The sequence below is a fragment of the Loxodonta africana genome, chromosome 19 (assembly GCF_030014295.1).
Source record: "Loxodonta africana isolate mLoxAfr1 chromosome 19, mLoxAfr1.hap2, whole genome shotgun sequence".
In the NCBI taxonomy this organism is placed as follows: Eukaryota; Metazoa; Chordata; class Mammalia; order Proboscidea; family Elephantidae; genus Loxodonta; species Loxodonta africana.
Window position 1 is genome coordinate 57,830,762 of NC_087360.1, and position 19,946 is coordinate 57,850,707.

Sequence of the window (19,946 nt, forward strand, 5' to 3'; positions counted from 1 at the left end):
TTCAAAGTCCATATTCTTTCCCCCGCAGTCTGCACTTCTGTGATCTCCACTCCTAGTAGCTCCCATTCTTCCACTCCCTATCCTTGACAGAAAGGAACAGATTTGTGGGGATCCTGGGAGAAAGAAGGGTTGACTATTGCTGCATCCTGACGTTTACTCCTCTGGGCTGGTAGGCTGATGAGAAGGACATTCAGGTATGGGATAAAACAAAAGATGTGAACCAACAGCTTTCTTCAAAGACTGTACCATTTATCTAGCAGAGAGTATGAAGAACAAGCCAATTAAAACCTGAGCAAGGGAAACTATTGATGGTGTTGGTGCTTTGGAAAGCAGAAAATTTGATTTGGGTTTTACCTTAAAAACTAGGGAGTCATTGCCCCATTTTGGGGTGTGAGCCAGCATTTTACCCATCATGGATTCCAGTGTTATCCCCTTCCTTTTTCTTTATATCGCCTTAGTTTCTTTCCAAACTCCACAGAACGCATCAGCACAGGACAAAAACCCATCTGCTAAGGGGAGAACTTGAGTACCATCTTTAATATCTGAAATGTTTGATCTAAGTTTTGTTGTTGTTGTTCTTAGCTGCTGTCCAGTCAGCCCCCAACTCATGGCAGCCCCATGCACAATGGAACAAAATGCCGCCTGGTCCTGCACCATCTTCACAATGGGTTGTGGATCAAACTGTTGTGACCCATAGGATTTTCCCTGGTTGATTTTTGGAAGTAGATACCAGGTCTTTCTACCTAGTCTGTCTTAGTCTAGAAGCTCTGTTGATAGTTGTTCAGCATCATAGCAACACACAAGCCTTCACTGAAGGTGCACTGACCAGGAATTGAACTGGAGTCTTCCGCATGAAAGGCAAGAATTCTACCACTGAGCCACCACTGCCCCCTCTTACGCCACGGTCTAACTTTGGTGCTAAATAAATGTTAGTTCCCCTTTTATTCCCTCAAAAGATGTGAGGTGAATAGAATTTTGAGGGAAGTTGTTTGTCTGAACTCTGTATATTTGCAAAGTGCTCTATAGAATGTTTAGATGGGGAGGCTCTGAGAACATCATCTTTGGGTCCAACTGTCTTTAACCAACGGCAAGATGTGATCAGACAGCCCAGTCAACCAGAATGCTATTGACACTGAACTTAAGGAGGAAAGAGGAAAATTACAAGAAAACCAATTGATGAAAATGATATTTAAATAACCATAAATATGCCCAGGTAGCATCCTGCGTTCAGTACCCATTCCTCTTGTTCTCCTACATCTCATTCTCCAGTCCTGGAAGGTAACCACTGACACTCAGAAAGACAGGGCACTGGATGCTCTGGAGTCAGCAAAAACCAGATTAATTCTTTTCTTTCCAAACTGTGCCTACTAAGATAGGAAAGTAGACTCGTATTTTAGGAAGTTGTTTTTTACAAAAAGGATTTTCTGGCTAAGCCTTGATTAACCAGAGAGCTCACTAGTTGGAATACAGTATTTGGGACCTGGTATTTTTTTTTATATGCCTTACCTAAGGACCCCCTGGTGCGCAGTAGTTAAGTGCTTGGTTGTGGTTCAAACCCACCCAGTGGCTCCATAGAAGACCTGGCGATCTGCTCCAGTAAAAATTGTGGCCTAGGAAACCTTATGGGGTAGTTCTCCTCTGCCATATTGGTGCTATGAGTCAGTATTGACTCAATGGCACACGACAACAAAATATGCCTTACTTATAGTTGGCGCTCAGTAATGTGTGTATTCTTCCAAGGACTATGGTGGAGACTGTTGCAGAAATATATATGAAGCCATGGAAATGGTTTCCGTCCTCCCTCACTCCAAATCTAGGTGTGTCCTGCCTCTCATTCCCTTGCTGCTTTGCTTCACCATTCTCGCATGAAAAGAGATCTAAGGTGACAGGAGATGTGATGAGTCATCTGACATCAGATTAAGTCCCTTTTCATTTGCCGTTTATGCCTGTCTCAGTCTCTGCTACGGGAACAACCGTGTATGTTTCGTGGATGTTTTTTAATTTGCAGAAGACGCAAATGGATTGCAGTGAGACTCTGATGATTTAAAGGTCTGATGCGTGTAGCTGTCTGATAGCTCTTTGTTTTCCACACTTCTTTGCCTAGAAAAAGAAATCAAAGTGTGTTTTAATCATGCTGACCAGCAAGGGTGAGGAATTCCTTCACTTTGCTGTGTGTCTCTGGTTGTGTGTATTCATATCTTTCTCTAAAGGTAGGTTTTATTTCTGCTTTATCTCATATTCCCTTTTTAGTTCTATGTGTTTACGCTTTTAGTTGTGTTTGAATGAGCAGATATGAAATATTCTATAGATAAATACGTAAAGCCGTGGCCTAAGAATGACCACTGTTACAACTGCTAATAAATCTATCTGATTTTTATTAGTTACGTTTAAGTTGTAAGATGACTTTTTTTTTGGGGGGGGGAGGACAATAAAACATATTATAAACCATGTTTTATTTTCTCTTCCCAATTAAAAATGGTAATCATAAGAATAACATAGTTTTCTATTTGTCTCTGCTATGAATGTATTTAACTTATTTATTTCTAGTTGTATTTAATATTTTTTTCCAACACTGTGATTTTATTTATTAGCTGTGCTGTTACTCACTGTATAAACCCTGCCACTTTGCAGATAATCATCTTTGTTTCAGGAAACATGTCATATTATTATGCTGAAGTGTACCCTAAAAGAAAGATCATTCATTTTCAAAATTAAGACTTAAAAAGGATCTGCTGAACGTAACTTCACTCCCATGGGCTGTTAGGTTTGCAGGAACTTGCTCTTTAAGACCCATGAGGGATTTTCCTAAAATGTCTCAAAGTGAAAAAAAAAAAGAGTAATGGCATGAATTTTTTTTGTCTAATACTCTTTTGTCTAGAAATAGTTTATCATTATTAATTATGATGGCAAGATGATATTTTACATTTAAAACATCTTTCGTGCTGAAATCCCAGAGTTTCCAAATGCTTTTGTCAATCAGCTCTTTCTCTTTAGCAGACAGATATCCTTTTTCATTTTTACTTGATGAGCCCTTCAATCCCTTTAATTTTTTTTTTTTCTTTCAAGGTGTAAATCTCTTTGGGAAATTTGTGGAATACTATTTCAGGTGTCAAAGTTGAATTTTATAAAGGAAAATGCAGAGGGGGTATTAATAAAAATGAATTATGTCGAAGGAAGGTAACCTACTTTTAAAGTATTTTTGAAAAAATACAAAGAGATATGCATTGAAATATTGTCTAGCATGCAAAGACTGAACATGCTCTTATCTCAGAACAAATTTTGAATTATTTAAAAAATATTTTAAGTAAATTTGCTTTAAAACTTGCATGCTCACAGATTTCCAAATTAACTAAATTTCAAAGTTGGTTTTAAAAACCAAGATCTATTGTTAAGATCTGAGTGAAATTACTAGCCATTTCAGTTTGCTTTTAGAAGGTTCCCCAGCAAAGCACCTTGCTGGTTTTAGAAACGGAGGCCAGTCAGATCAGTATTTTAGACAAAAAAGGGCAAGACTTTTCTATAAACACCAGAAGACTTCTAGTACGATCAGTTCAATTGCAAGTTACATTTAGTGACATTAGTAAAAATTCCAAGACTTGTCTCTATCCCTTTACATTTGTGGTGTATTAGACTTGTAAAAGTGCTCTTAAGATGATATTTGATTATCACACTAGTCATGTGGTGTAGGCATTATGATTACCATCCCTGTCCTAAAGGTGAACAACTGAGGCTCAGAGAGGTAAGGTGGAATCAGTGCAAGTGGAAGCAAGAACAGGTAAAGAGAGAGAGAGAGCGCGCAGGGGAGGGGATGCTCCAGTGGTCTGGACACCCCACTTCCCCTGTTACTGAAAACTGAGCGTGGCAGACCCAGCCTGGCCTGCCTGCAACCTCTGCTTCTCTAACTCTTTCTTCAATTTGGTCAATGCAGGTTGTGCAGGCTGTGCGTCTGAAGAGAGACTCTTTCACAAGCTATTCTTTCATTATAACCAGTTCATCAGGCCCGTGGAAAATGTTTCTGATCCTGTCACCGTGCATTTTGAAGTGGCCATTACACAGCTGGCCAATGTGGTGAGTGTGTATTGGCAAGGACCCCTAACTCTGAGGGAGTCAGAGCAAATTCCAAAGAGTGTCATGCTTTTTTGCATGTGGTAAATAAGGGAATTTAAGAGCTCCAACAAACAAATGAAAAATCTGTGTGGATGCTGGCTCCTTCAAAGCAGTCCTCTTGGAAGGGAGACACCGTCCTCAATGGTACTGTAATTGTTTGTGTTTAGGCAGTACTTTTCTGGAACTATTTTCAGAACCAGTTTATGAAACAAAGAGGTGAAGGTAGGGTGGGGCAGAATACAAAGGGAGCAAACTTTATTGTGCATCTATTATGCACCAGACACTGTGTTTACACTCAGGAGACAGAAGAAGCTCAGTTAAGTAACTTTCCCAAGGTCATAAATTAAAAAATGTGGAACCGAGATTTAAAGCCAGGCCTGTCCAGCTCCAAAGCTCATGATCTTTTTATTTCATAGAAAAATGATTTGTTTTGTAAATCTTCTGAGGAAAAATTCACTTTCTTTTTTATATGCAGTTCCATCCAGCCTTAAAAAACAGAGCATAGAAATTTCGAGATTTTGTTTTCATTTGTTGCTATCATGTTCAAGAGCAATTAGGACTCTTGGGTAATCTTTACTCTCTAGCTGCTGGGCAGGAAGACAGTAGGTCCTGGTGCTCTGACATAAAGCAGGGTTCTGGACTTCAAGCTTAGCATGGGAGGGGACAGGGCTGGCCTGAAGCTCAGGTTCCGAAACAAATTCCAGGAATAGGCAGGCTTAGGAAGTAAAGGAAATCTGAAGCATCCTTGAAAGGGGGTTACAGAGAGTTCCTGAGACAACAGAGCACAGAAGGAGGGAGCCCCTTTTATCATTTCCTCGCTAAGCCTCATCCCATGGATGGGGAAGTAGTCCTCCTTCCTCCCAGACCTTGCCTGTGGGTAAAATGACTTCTTTAGGCATGCTTGGAGAAAATCTTTCATTACAGATGTGGAGTCAGGCTCCACCATGTTTCTCCAGTCAGGCTCCACCATGTTTCTGCACTCTGTGTTTGCCAGTGACTAGGCTGACCCTGGTCTGAGTCCAGCTTTTTCTGTGGGAGACACTGTTTCCCTGCCCTGGCTCACTGGGGCTGGCTATCATGACGGGTGGAATCTTCATGGGTCTACCAGGGCAGGGAATGGTAAAATACAGTCGAACTCCAAGATGGGGAGACAACTGTAGTTGGAGAGTACCTTATAGATGGCCTCCGTCAACTCAAAGGCCTCAGCCAGTGGTCCTCTAGCTTCTGGCCGCAGGCTGGAGGTGTGTATAAAACCCAAACCAAACCCACTGCCGTTAAATCGATTCCGACTCATAGTGACCCTATAGGACAGAGTAGAACTGCCTCACAGAGTTTCCAAGGAGTGCCTGGCGGATTCAAACTGTCGACATTTTGGTTAGAAACTGTAGCACTTAACCACTATGCCACCAGGGTTTCCAAGAAGTGTATACATACTGATTAAAACAAACAAACAAAAAAAACAGATGTTTTCTCTCACCCAGATAGGCCCACTCATTCCTTCAATAAATATTTGTTTAGTGTCTACTGTGACTATCCTTAATCCCAATAGCTCAGTACTGGTTATCTGTCTCATACTGGCATGGAAGCTATACTTTCTACTAATGAAGAACTGAAGTTTTATCTAAAGTCTGTGAGGGTGAGTTTCCTTCAAATCCCTGAGTGATAAACCCTTTCAGGGCATTGTTCTGAAGATGACGGGTGATGCACTGCTGACTGCAAATTTCGGGCAAAATCTGGAGCCTGACTTAGGGACTGTATTAGCTGGAAATTCCATTTGGCTGCAAGTAACAGAGATAAAAAAGATAACACAGCTTAAGGAAAATAAGTTTATTTCTTTTTCATAACAGAAATTGAAAGGTTAACAGTGAAGGACTGATAAGGTGGCTTCATAGTGTTAGCAGTTGAGCCACTGTGCTTGGTTGCTCAGGTTGTGCACTCCACAGCTCCAGGGCGTGTCATTCACATGGACTATGATGATAAAAGCGTAAACCATACTTAGGCAAACCTACAGAGACAGAAAGTAGATTCATGGTTTAAGGCTATGAAAATGAAATGAGATGAGGAATGCCTGTTTCCAATGCAGGCATTTGGTGCTATATATTTCCCTCTCGGTGCTGCTTTAGCTGTATCCCACATATACTGATAGGTTGTGTTTTTATTTTCATTCAATTCTATGTATTTATTTATTTTTTAAATTTTCTTTGAGGCTTCTTTGACCCATGGATTATTTGAAAGTGTATTTCTTAATTTCCAGAGCTCTGGTGGCCCAGTGGTTAAGAGCTCAGCTGCTAACCAAAAGGTCGGCAGTTCAAATCCACCAGCTGCTCCTTGGAAACCCTATGAGGCAGTTCCACTCTGTCCTATAGGGTCGCTATGAATCCTAATTGACTTGATGGCAACATGTTTGGTTTTTGTTTTTAATTTCCATGTGTTCAGAGATTTTCCCACTATCTTTGTGTTATTGATTTCTAGTTTAATTCCATTATGATCAGAGAATATACTATGCTTTAAATTCTTCTAAATTTGTTGAGGTTTGTTTTATTGTCCAGGAAATGGTCTATCTTGATTTAATGTTCCATGGGCACTTATAAAAAAACATGTATTCTGCTATTTTTGAGTGGCGGGTTCTATATATGTCAATTAGATCCTATTGGTTATCCTCTTCAGATATTATATGTATTTGCCGATTTTCTGTTAGCAGTTTTATCACTTGCAGGGGGCAGGCTGTTGAAGTCCAGAACTATAATTAGAGATTTATCTTTTTTTCTTTCAGCTTTTGCTTCATGTATTTTGATGCTCTGTGTACACATTTAGGATTGTTATGTTTCCTGGTGGATTGATCCTATTTTATTAAGTAATGTCCCTTTTCATTGCTAAATTTTTTTTCTTCTGAAGTCTACTTTGTCAGATAATAATATAGCCATTCCTTTTTTTAGTAATAACTTTATTGAGACATAATTCATATGTTACACGATTCACCCCTAAGAACCACTTTCTGTCTCTCTAGATTTGTCTATTCTGGACTTTTCCATAAATGCAACCATACAATATGTGGTCTTTTGTGATTGACTTCTTTACTTAAAATAACGTTTTTAAGATTCACCCATGCTGGAGCATGTAACAGTACTTCATTTCCTTTTATTGACAAAAAATATTCCATTGTAAGGTTCTCCATTTTTTTATCATTAATGTTTACATGGTATATCCCATGCCTTTGTTTTCAACCTATCTATGTCATTGCATTTGAAGTGAATTTCTTGCAAAAAGCATGTAGTTGAGTCACTTTGTCCACACTGGAAGTCTCAGGAAATGTAGTTTAATTAACTAGGTGCATTGTTTCCCAGAAAAGGGAAGGTAAGTATTGGGCAGACAACTAGCAGTCTCTACCACGGGGACAGAGACAGAAATCAGGTGACCATTTGTGGATGCAGAAGATATGTTTACAGTGACTGGTGTGAATAGGGGCCCAGTGTTGAAGATGCAATGTACCATCTTGGTAAGGATGTCTGCAACCACCGAATTACTGTTAGGCCCATGCCATAGAGTTAGGTCAGAAGTGAAATGTAGGGTAGCTAAATTTGGAAGGGACCCATGAAAGTTGAAATTATCTCTAGTTCACTCAGGTTGGTATTTGGCCTAACCACAAATATCCCCAGTGTTGGTATTTTGGAGGCTACTGGTTCTCATGTGAGGTCACCAAAAGTCCCTGTGGACCATATTCATTGCCGTCACTGAGCCATGCTGAGCTATGGATGCACAGTCAGCATTCTCTTTTAGAAGACTGCTAGACCCTCTGCTGCTGAGTCCCCAAGTTGGCCTTAGAGCTGCAGAGAGCATACATGGAAGTGTCTGTTTGCTGCCCATGCAGAATAACCTTGGCCATGAAGTTTTCTGGTCTCCAAGTGTAGGAGCATGTCCACTGTCTCCCACACAGAGATCCAAGACAAAGCCCCTGCCCATTGTTTTTGATGGCTTGGCATATCTGAAATAACAAGTGTAAAGCCCTTATAAAACGCAACCCATCTAGACTTTTTGATCTGAGAATCTCAGTCTGTTGCTGAGTCCATTTGAAATTGTAACTCAAACTCTTTAATGTGGCCTGGTGTCAACCAAATTATTTTCTCAAGAAAAAGACACATGGTGATGGTTCCAGGAACGTGAGATGGTATTATGGGTCTCTGGCCTCCTCCAGATGGGCTGTGTTATAGTAGTGTCCATAGTCATTGGTGTAGTCTAGAAGTGGATGGAGAACAGGACTCTCCAGACCATATCCTGATCCATAAAGTTGGCCAACACCCCTGAAGGTGTCTACATTTTCATGGACAGGTCTATACTACCTGGGCCTTCACCACATAAAGCTTTACCAGCTTGTGCAAGTGTGGGTGGGGAGATAGAGATATTGCCAGGAAGGTATTGCCAGCTGATTTCAATTCTATGAACATAGTACACCAGTTCAGACAGGATACAGAGCTTGGAAGATGGTCAGAGGCTTATGCCAGTTACCTCTGAGACTTTCCAGGAACCAAGATTGCAGAACTAGTCCATTCCTGACAGACAGCTAGTAGATTTATTGAAATGGCCCCTGCTGTAATCTGTAGAAATCAAGATGACCCTCTTATGGTCAGAAGGCACTGACCTGAGACTTGGGTAATTATAAAGCCATGTACTGCTTGGCCCATGTAGAAGTATACTCCACTTCTTTGCTCACCCCTCCAAGTAGGAAACCTTAAATGTAACTTCTTTTGCTGACCTTTTTAAATCCTGGGACTTACCATGGCTTGACGCAAACCCATTTGAAGGAGAAGCTAGGCAAAGTCTTCAGAAGCTACCTAGTGTTCCAGGAGAATCAGCAACGAGAATGGGGTGGCATAGGTGGAGTACTGCAGAGAGGCTTATTGAACCAGGGCAGTCTGGCATCTGAGCCCTAACACAGCTCCCTTAGCCACAATTGAGCTGCTGTATACTGGAGGGTGCTCTTGTGTCTTGGGAAGCAAGCTCGGCTGAGTAAGCTTTTGGAATCCACTACTAGTCACTGGGTATCCATCAACACCCTCCACAGGATATGTTGTAAGGCTGCTGATGGTTCTGGGTGTGTCTTCAGTAACTCTCCCACTGAGAGTTAGCAGCTACTTAGGAATTCATTATATCTGGGGTATTGGCCTGGAATACTCTTCCTCCAGATAGCCCCATGATTCTTCAGGACATTTAGGCATCTGCTTAAACATTACCTCCTTAGAGAAGCTTCTTTGGCCATTCTGTCTGAAATAGATTTGTGTGAATGTGTGTGTGTATGCACATACATACATACATACACACACACACACCACTCTATCCTTCTTCATGTTTCTTCATAGGACTTATCACTATATAACATTATCTATCTGGAGCCCTGATGATGCTAGCTGGGCTCCAAACCAAAAGGTCGGCAGTTCAAATCCACCAGCTGCTTCTTGGGAACCATATTGGGCAGTTCTACTGTGTCCTACAGGGTGGCTATGAGCCAGAATCGACTCCACGGCAACAGGTTTTGGTTTTGGATTTTATCTATTTACACACCAACCATTAATGCCAAAGATGAAGAAATTGAAGATTTTTACTAACTTCTGCAGTCTGAAATTGATCAAACATGCAATCAAGAAGCATTGATAATTATTGGTGATTGGAATGCAGAAGTTGAAAACGAAGAAAGATTAGTAACTGGAAAATGTGGCCTTGGTGATAGAAATGATGCTGGAGATTGCATGATAGAATTTTGCAAGATCAACAACTTATTCATTGCAAACACCTTTTTTCAACAACATAAACAGTGACTGTACAAGTGGACCAGGCCAGACGGAATACACAGGAATGAAATCGACTACATCTGTGGAAAGAGACAATGAAGAATCTCCATATCACTAGTCAGAAAAAGTTTAGGAGCCAACTGTGGAACAGACCATCAATTGCTCATATACAAATTCAAGTTGAAGCTGAAGAAAATTAAAACAAGTCCATGAAAGCCAAAGTATGACCTTGAGTATATCCCACCTGAATTTAGAGACCATTTCAAGAACAGATTTAACACATTGAGCAGTAATGACTGAAGACCAGACGAGTTGTGGAATGACATCAAGGACATCATACATGAAGAAAGCAAGAGGTCATTAAAAAGACAGGAAAGAAAGAAAAGACCAAAGTCGATGTCAGAAGAGACTCTGAAAGTTGCTCTTGAATGTTGAGCAGCTAAAGTAAAAGGAAGAAATGGTGAAGTAAAAGAGCTGAACAGAAGATTTCAAAGGGTGGCTCAAGAAGACGAAGTATTATAACGAAATGTGCAAAGACCTGGAGACAGAAAACCAAAGGGGAAGAACACGCTCAGTATTTCTCAAGCTGAAAGAAGTGAAGAAAAAATACAGGCCTCGAGTTGCAATATTGAAGGATTCTATGGGCAAAATGGAGCCCTGGTGGCACAACAGTTGAGTTTGGCTGCTAATTAAAAGGTCGGCCGTTCGAATCCACCAGCCACTCCCCAGAAACCCTATAAGGCAGTTCTTCTCTGACCTATAGGGCAACTATGAATTGGAATCAACTCTTTGGCAATGGGTTTTGTTTTTTTTTTTATGTGGGCAAAATATCGAACAATGCAGGAAGCACCAAAAGAAGATGGAAGGAACACACAGAGTCACTATTCCAAAAAGAATTGGTTGACGTTCAACCATTTCAAGAGGTAGTATATGATCAGAACCAATGGTATTAAAGGAAGAAGTCCAAGCTTCACTGAAAACATTGTCAAAAACAAGTCTCCAAAATTGATGGAATACCAACTGAGATGTTTCAACGAACAGATGTAATGATGGACGCACTTACTCATCTATGCCAAGGAATTTGGAAGACAGCTACCCGGCCAACCAACTGGAAGAGATCCATAGTTGTGCCCATTCCAAAGAAAGGGGATCCCAAAGAATGTGAAAATTATCAAATAATTTCATTAATACCACACACAAGTAAAATTTTGCTGGAGATAATTAAAAAACTGTTGCAGCAGTACATTGACAGGGAACTACAAAAATTCAAGCCAGATTCAGAAGAAGATGTACAATAAGGGATATCATTTTTAACGCCAGATGGACCTTGGCTGAAAGCAGAGAATACCAGAAAGATGTTAACCTGTGTTTTATTGACTATGCAAAAGCATTCCACTGTGTGGATCATAACAAATTATGGATAATATTGCTAAGAATGTGAATTCCAGAGTACTTAATTGTGCTCATGAGGAACCTGTACACAGACCAAGAGGCGTGGTTTGAATAAAACAAGAGCCTACCGCGTTGTTTAAAACAAGGAAAGGGGTGCTTCAGGGTTGTATCCTTTCACTATATTTATTCAATCTGTATGCTGAAAAAATAATTCAAAAAACACCCTGGTGGCGTAGTGGTTAAGTGCTATATGGCTGCTAACCTAAGGGTTGGCAGTTCGAATCTGCCAGGTGCTCCTTGGAAACTCTATGGGGCAGTTCTACTCTACAGGGTCACTATGATTCGGAATCGACTTGATGGGACTGGGTTTAGTTTTTGGTGTTTTACGAAAAGAATCAGGATCACAGCATCAGGATCAGAGGGAGACTCATTAACAACACTATGGATTGACATAGTGGCTACAACAATGGGTTCAAACATAGCAATGATTGTGAGGATGGCACAGGGCTAGGCAGTGTTTTGTTCTGTTGTACATAGGATCACTGAGTCGTCACTAGCAAGCAAGATGACACAATCTTGCTTGCTGAAAGTGAAAAGAACTTGAGGCACTTACTGATGAAATTACACCTCAAAATAAAAAACCAAAAATCCTCACAACTGGACCAATAAGCAACATCATGATAATGGAGAAAATATCGAAGTTGTCAAGAAATTTATTTTTCTTGGATCCGCAATCAATCCCCACAGAAGCAGCAATCAAGAAATCAAATGATGTATTGCATTGGGCAAACTGCTCCAAAAGACCTCTTTACGGTATTCAAAAGCAAAGATGTCATCTTGAGGACTAAGGTACGTCTAACCCAAGCCATGCTATTTTCAATCATGTCATATGCACGCGAAAGCTCAACAATGAAGAAGGAAGACCAAAGAAGACTGACGCATTTGAGTTATGGTCTTTGTGAAGAATATTGAATATACCAGGGACTGCCAAAAGAACAAACAAATCTGTCTTGGAAGAAGTCCAGCCAGAATGCTCCTTAGAAGGAAGGATGGTGAGACTTCATTTCCTGTACTTTGGACATGTGATAAGGAAGGACCAGTCCCTGGAGAAGGACATCATGCTTGGTAAAGTAGAGAGTGAGTCAAAAGAAAGAAGACCTCAACGAGATGGATTGACATAGTGACTACAACAATGGGTTCAAACATAGCAATGATTGTGAAGATGGCACAGGGCTAGGCAGTGTTTTGTTCTGTTGTACATAGGATCACTGAGTCGAAATCGACTCAATGGTACCTAACAACAACATCTATTGTATTTCCATCTATATTATGTAATATACTATATTATATATCTGGTATTAATTTTCTGTCCTCAACTAACAGCTAGGACCTGTAAAGGGGCCACCCTGTTTACTGTTCTATCCCCAGCCTTGATAGAGTACATAGTAGGTTGTTGTTCGGTGCCATCAAGTTGGTCCTGACTCATAGCAACCCCATGTACAAAAAAATGAAACGCTGCCCAGTGCAGCCACTGTGTCAGTCCATCTCATTGAGGGTTCTTCCTCTCTTTTGCTGACCCTTTACTTTACCAAGCATGGTAGGTACTCAATAAATATTGTGAAATAAATGATTAAAATAGTCAGAGGAGGCTTGAATGGAAGTGTGAAATGCATTGTTGGGTAAGTGGTACAATCTAGCTGTAAACTAGCTAGCACTTTAAGGTGGGGTCCTTGTGCAAATGGACTCAGGACTCAGATCCTAGAGAGTCTTGAGGCATAGTTGAGGATGGCAGTTTTTGGGAGGTGGAAAAGAAAGCAGCAAGAACAGTGAACTGGGTTTGAATATCTATCACCACCTGCAATATTTCCCTTCCTTCCTTTGCACCCTCTCTCTTTTCTTTCTTCTTTTCTGTCATGGAATCAGAAACGTTTATGGGATGAGGTGATCAGGAAAGCCTTCACAGAAGAAATGAGACTTAAACCAGCTTCGAAAGCCATGTTTCCTTTCAACATCAACATGGTTGGACCATGTCATGGATTGAATTGTGTCCCCCCAAAATATGTGTATCAATTTGTCTATGCCTTGATTCCCAGTATTGTGTGATTGTCCACCATTTTGCCATCTGATGTGATCCTATCACTATGATGTTAATGAGATGGATTAACGGCAGTTATGTTGATGAGATCTACAAGATTAGATGGTGTCTTAAGCCAATCTTTTTTGAGATATAAAAGAGAGAAGTGAACAGAGACATGGGGACCTCATACCACCAAGAAAGCAGTGCCAGGAGCATAGTGTGTCCTTTGGGGTTGCTATGCAGAGAAGCTCCTCAACCAGGGGAAGATTGATGACAAGGACCTTCCTTCAGAGCCAACAGAGAGAGAAAGACTTTCCCTGGAGCTGACGCCCTGAATTTGAACCTGTAGCCTACCAGACAATGGAAGAATAAATTTCTCTTTATTAAAGCCATCTACTTGTGGTATTTCTCTTATAGCAGCACTAGATGACTAGGACAGGCCACATTTGGAAATATTTTATTTCTGGTTGCATACTAAATACTTTTTATATATTGCGTTTTCACTCTTCTTGCTCTCCTCCATCAGCATGAGTAATTCATATTTGGCTCATTTTAGTTGTAATTCTTGTGCTGATGTCCACCTTTGTTAGCAACACCTTTGAGGCTAAAAATATTATTTCTTCTTCCCAGGATGAAGTAAACCAGATCATGGAAACCAATCTGTGGCTGCGTCATGTATGTGTCTGCATCATCTCTTCCTCTCTTTGAACTGTGTTACTCATGTATTAGCTTAATAATGTCTAATGGATAAAATGTACTAGCATTCCCTCTTTCCATCTCCAAGTTGTGACAGAGTATAAAATATTACCCATCCTGTCATCTCCAAAGCCTAAAATTCAGCTCTGGTAACAGATGGCTTGATAGAAGTTTCACAAATACAGAAACGTGGTGGCAAAAGTCTCTCTGACATAGACTCTGTCATTTCTCATTTCTGCTCTCAAGTTTCCTGTTTTTATCTGTAACTTGAACTCCAGAGTCAGACACTTGCCTGTTCTTTGATCTCTACTGCAAGAGGCCTAGGGAAGCCAGTAGCTCAGCACGAGAGCAAGTAGGTGCTAGTTCCACCAGGTGGCTTTTTTTTCAGTTATGCCATGTCTTCCTTTCCGTCTTAACCTTTACACAGACTTTTTGTCATACATATCATCATACACTTGAACTACCATTTTGGTAAGAAAATAGGTTGCTATTCCAGGTTGAGTATTCTGTGGAACATGGAAATTGAGCCTGCAATCTCAGCCAACTAATTAATGATCAATAGGTAATTAGTTATCTAATTAAATATTTGCCAAAGTTAGCTCAGTTACCTAGCTCCCCACACTTCGCGGATTTAATCTCCCCAATTTTTTTTTTTTAATTGTAGTTTAGATGACGGTTTACAGAACAAATCAGTTTCTCATCAGTTAGTACACATATCTTTCTATGACATTGGTTAACAACCCCATGACATGTCAACACATTCCCTTCTCAACCCTGAGTTCCCTATTACCAGCTTTCCTGTTCCTGCCCCAGGGCTGGTGACCCTTTAGTCTTGTTTCATTCCATGGGTCTGTTCAATCTTTGGCTGATGGACTAAACTCAGGAGTGACCTCATTACTGAGCTGAAAGGGTGTCCCGGGGCCATACTCTCAGGGTTTCTCCAGTCTCTGCCAGGCCAGCAAGTCTGGTCTTTCTTTTTGAGTTAGAATTTTTTCTACATTTTTCTCCAGCTCTGTCCAGCACCCTCTGTTGTAATCCCTGTCGAAACAGTCAATGGTAGTAGCCGGGCACCATCTAGTTGTACTGGACTCAGCCTTGGTAGAGGCCTGGTAGATATGATCCATTAGCCCTTTTGAACTAATCTTTCCCTTGTATCTTTAGTTTTCTTCATTCTTCCTTGCTCCCGAAAATCTACCAAACTTTTGGTAGAAACCAATGTATTCTTCAAAACTCACTCAAATTCTACTAGGTACAAATAACATTAAAAATTTTAAAACAAACAAACAAAAAATAAATGTTGAATCCACATAAAATTAACATTGGGAGAAAGTTACTAAGAAATTTTTAAATCACTTCTATTTCCTTTAGATCTGGAATGATTATAAATTGCGATGGGATCCAATGGAGTATGATGGCATTGAGACTCTTCGTATTCCTGTTGATAAGATTTGGAAGCCTGACATTGTTCTCTATAACAAGTATGGGTGTCTGACAGTCATTGCCTCTTTCCAAAGTTGTCTTTGATGCATGCTGACCAGCAAAGGGAGTGTTGCTGATGGTGTCTGATTTACTTTACAGTGCTGTTGGCGACTTCCAAGTGGAAGGCAAGACAAAAGCTCTTCTTAAATACGATGGCACGATAACCTGGACTCCACCAGCTATTTTTAAGAGTTCCTGTCCTATGGATATCACCTTCTTCCCTTTTGATCATCAAAATTGTTCCCTGAAATTTGGTTCCTGGACATATGACAAAGCTGAAATCGATCTTCTAATTATTGGCTCTAAAGTAGATATGAATGATTTTTGGGAAAATAGTGAATGGGAAATTGTTGATGCTTCTGGCTACAAGCATGACATAAAGTATAACTGTTGCGAAGAGATATACACAGATATAACCTATTCTTTTTACATTAGAAGACTGCCAATGTTTTATACTGTTAATCTGATTATCCCCTGTCTCTTTATTTCATTTCTAACTGTGTTGGTCTTTTATCTTCCTTCCGACTGTGGTGAAAAAGTGACACTTTGCATTTCGGTTCTGCTTTCTCTGACTGTGTTCTTGCTGGTCATCACAGAAACCATCCCGTCCACGTCTCTTGTGATCCCACTGGTAGGTGAGTACCTACTGTTCACCATGATCTTTGTCACCCTATCCATCGTGGTGACAGTCTTTGTGTTGAACATACACTATCGTACTCCAACCACACACACCATGCCCAAGTGGGTAAAGACAGTTTTCCTTCAGCTGTTACCCCAGATCCTGATGATGAGGAGGCCTCTGGACAAGATGAAGGAGACACGTTCTGATAAAAACCGCAAAGGTATTTCCAGTAAACCAACAAAAGTCAAGTTTGCTAACTGCAGAGAGCCCAATCTTAAAGAGTGCTGCCATTGTAATAAAACAAGGGAGCTTACCACCACCAGCAAGAGAAGATTAAGTCATCGGCCTTTACAATGGATGACTGAAAATTTGGAGCACTCCCCTGAAGTTGAAGATGTGATTAACAGTGTTCATTTCATTGCAGAAAACATGAAGAACCAAAATGAAACAAAGGAGGTAAATACATGTCTCTTCTGGCCTGCCCAGTCTTCACCCTTAGCAGGCTTAGAGATACGTTATAGACATGGTCAGATTATAAGTGTGAGGTCTGTTTACAAGAGGCCGTCAGGCAGCTTTATTCTAAGGTCCGGCTTTCTTATTATGCAGCTATGTGTGGAGTGATGGGTTATACCTGGGTATAGGGTGGGGTAAGATACCAGGGTAAACTTCCATTTCCAGAAATTTTAACTCAAGTGGAATCTGGTTAAAATCAGCATTAAATGTGACCTTGGTTAACGAAACCAAGAACTGCTACACAAGAAACAATGGCAGATAGAAGGATGGAAAGAGAAAAGTTGCCCCCAGAAAGGAAGGAGAACAACTTGCAAGAGCAACTTGCAGTCTGAAGGTGGTGAGAAAAAGGTGGGAATGAATCTTCTGGCTGCTCTGATCCCACTCATTTTAAATGGGAAGAACTTGGGTGTTGAGTGAATGAGCCTCAAGGATATTTTTAGCACAAACTGTCAATACCATTTTCTCCCCTGCTGCCCAGAGTCTAACTACAGCTTCATGCTCCTATGCCCCAAAGAGAGAGCTCCAGAAAATCATGCCTATTATAGTTCCATACTATAAGGATGACTAGCTAAGGGCATCTGAAAATTTGTGCTAGGTGTTTGGGTTCGACCTCATACCACAGTTCCTGGCATCCCTATCTTCTAGTGAAGAGATGTTGTGAGACCCGAAGTCCACCCTCTTGGTGTGGGGAAGATGCTATGAATGCCCGTCACATGGAGGGAGGTGGGAGGTCATCAAGGGATGAGAAAGCCCAGAAAATGTGGAGTCTTCATAAACTCTAAGAGGGAGTTGCTATTGACTTAATTATCCCCAGATAGGGCTTTCAAGGCACAACCACAGAGCCTTAGCAGGAAGTTGGAAATTGAGAATTGGAAAGACATGACAAACGCAAGGAACTCTCCACAACTAACTTCCCTTTGAGGTCTGGAGGGTTGCCTATTCTTGATAAGGATTTCCTCAATTATACTCCCTGTCCTACCACCGTTTCTCCTCTCCTCTCATCCCCTGCCTCAAACCCATTTCCCAGACTTGCCAAGGGGCCAGGATACCTAGTTGGGCAAATCACAAGAATAGAGATAGCTAAGCTTGAGAGTATTCCTTACAGTCAAGAAGTGTCCTTTGTGACCCACGGACTCATGAATTGTTTAGGTCTTCTGCATACTCTGCGCTCAACCATATGAGATACATTTTTCCCTCAGACAAAACACAATTTCTCATGTGTACTATGTAGGGGACACAGGTTAACCAAAATAATACCAATATTTGTTTAAAAATGACCAGGGGAATCTTCTTTGAAAATGAAAAAGTTTGTTTATGAAACAAAGCATGTTTCCTTTGGTTTTGACTTAAAAATACTACTTTGTCTCCATTTCAGGTAGAAGATGACTGGAAATATGTGGCCATGGTGGTGGACAGAGTGTTTCTTTGGATATTTATCATTGTTTGTGTGTTTGGAACTTCAGGGCTATTTCTACAGCCACTACTTGGGAACACAGGAAAATCTTAAGATATATGGAACTTGCAACCACTTTGTTTTGTATTCCCTACCATAAGGAAAAAGACATAAAGCTTCCTACCCAAGTCCCCTATCTACCGAAGCCAATGACTAGATGGATAAATAGGATTGTGGAAGAGGAACCTGAATGCCTTCCTTTGTAGATGTTTTATAATGCAAGAGCCCAGAATGGCACCACTCCCAGGCTAAGAGTGTCAGGTCAGGCTTCTCCTGTCTGTATATGGGAGGCTTCCTGGGACAGGAATGACCTGCAGTACAGTCAAACTGTGTAATTAACATCAAGATACACTAAGAAGAGGTTTATTGTACCTCCGGTTTATGCTGTTTATCAGTGTAATGACACATGCCAGCTGTGAAACTCTGGGACTGGGACCTTGCTGACATTTGCAGTGCCCGTGAACTATTATACCCTCGCTTTCCTGTGCATGCCTCTGTGATGATCCCCACACACGTCAGCATTTTTTGATAGATTCGTTGGTAAAAATAATACCAGATAATCAGTGTCTATCTTACCAGGGTATATTTAATTAGCATTCATCTGTCAAGAACCTTGATGGTAACCTAGCCCTGTGTTAGGCATTGCAAGGGTAATATAAATAGGTTCTGTCTCCACGCACTTGCAGCTTTTTAGGAAAAGTCATATATACAAGACCAGGCAGGTATCATGCAGGAATGTCACTAGGAGGAACAGATTACCTGATAAGCAAGGTAAGCACGTGCTCAGAGCATCAACAGAACAGGGACACCAGTTGTCAAAAGCAAAGACCCATAGATGCCAAGCAGACAGGATACAAGGAAAATTGAGAGCCACAGTGGAAGGGAACTGGCAGGGCACTAAATGATGAGGGCACCCACACTTTTTAATGGGAAATTGGTGAAAGTCAATTTTTCGTTGTGGGAGATCAACAGAATTTTACATTGATTGTTGAAACAACTAAGTTCACAGACTCATTTTCTTTGTTGTAGAATATGTGAGAATGTTCTTTTTGTAGAAAATGTGGTGTATAGTGAAAATCTTAGTTCCTGGCACCCACTAAAAATTTTATAATCCAGTTCATCTCATTCCACTAAAATAGCATATGCCACTTTTGAGTTCAATCGCTAATATTACAGTCGCATTTAAAACACACACGCAGACACACGCACACATACATGTATATATCTAACTCACATATCGTTTTTGAATGCATGAGTAGCAGAGGAGAGGATACCACAGATTATCAGTGCCCCTATAGGGCCCTTACATGCCTTATCTGGCCCTGGTCACTAGAACAATCAAAATAAAAATGTTATATGATGTGCCCAGGCAAACCTAAACAACCTTGGTTGTGGGTTGAGAGAAGGTCTTCTTCTAGTCTTTTCCCTTCAATAGTTTCCATTTGTTCATTGTATCTGAGACTGAAAATAAAGTTATTTCTTCTGTAAGAAATTATGATCTTGTATCTTTTGGGACAATTCCTCTTCTGAGAGGGAGAACCTTCAGAATTCTGCTTTATTCCACCCTAATTGCCTTATTTGTTGTTTAATTGCCTTATTTGTTGTATAAATATTACTATAACAATTTTAAAGGTTTATTTTAAAAGAGGGGGAAAAAAAGCTAATCTAGCACAGACACTTTCTTGTTTGCCTTTTCCCCTCCAGTGGTTGCCCATAAAAAATTTTACATTTCAATTTGACCTTTCAATTTTGTATTTTGCTTTTTTCTCAACATAGGTATCAGCAACACTTCTGCCACGTTGTTACCTAGTCCTGAAGTTTAAT

The 19,946-nt window shown here is 40.5% G+C and overlaps 1 protein-coding gene across 1 annotated transcript; it reads left to right on the forward strand.

Moving 5' to 3' along the window:
* The first annotated feature begins 1,907 nt into the window (after positions 1–1,907).
* Positions 1,908–19,289, forward strand: CHRNA6 (cholinergic receptor nicotinic alpha 6 subunit). Its single transcript, XM_064272767.1, has 6 exons — positions 1,908–2,210; positions 3,929–4,068; positions 13,990–14,034; positions 15,424–15,533; positions 15,634–16,612; positions 18,045–19,289. Exons 1-6 carry the CDS (start codon positions 2,132–2,134, stop codon positions 18,174–18,176), a joined length of 1,485 nt encoding a protein of 494 aa, XP_064128837.1. The 5' UTR covers positions 1,908–2,131; the 3' UTR covers positions 18,177–19,289.
* Positions 19,290–19,946: the final 657 nt, after the last annotated feature.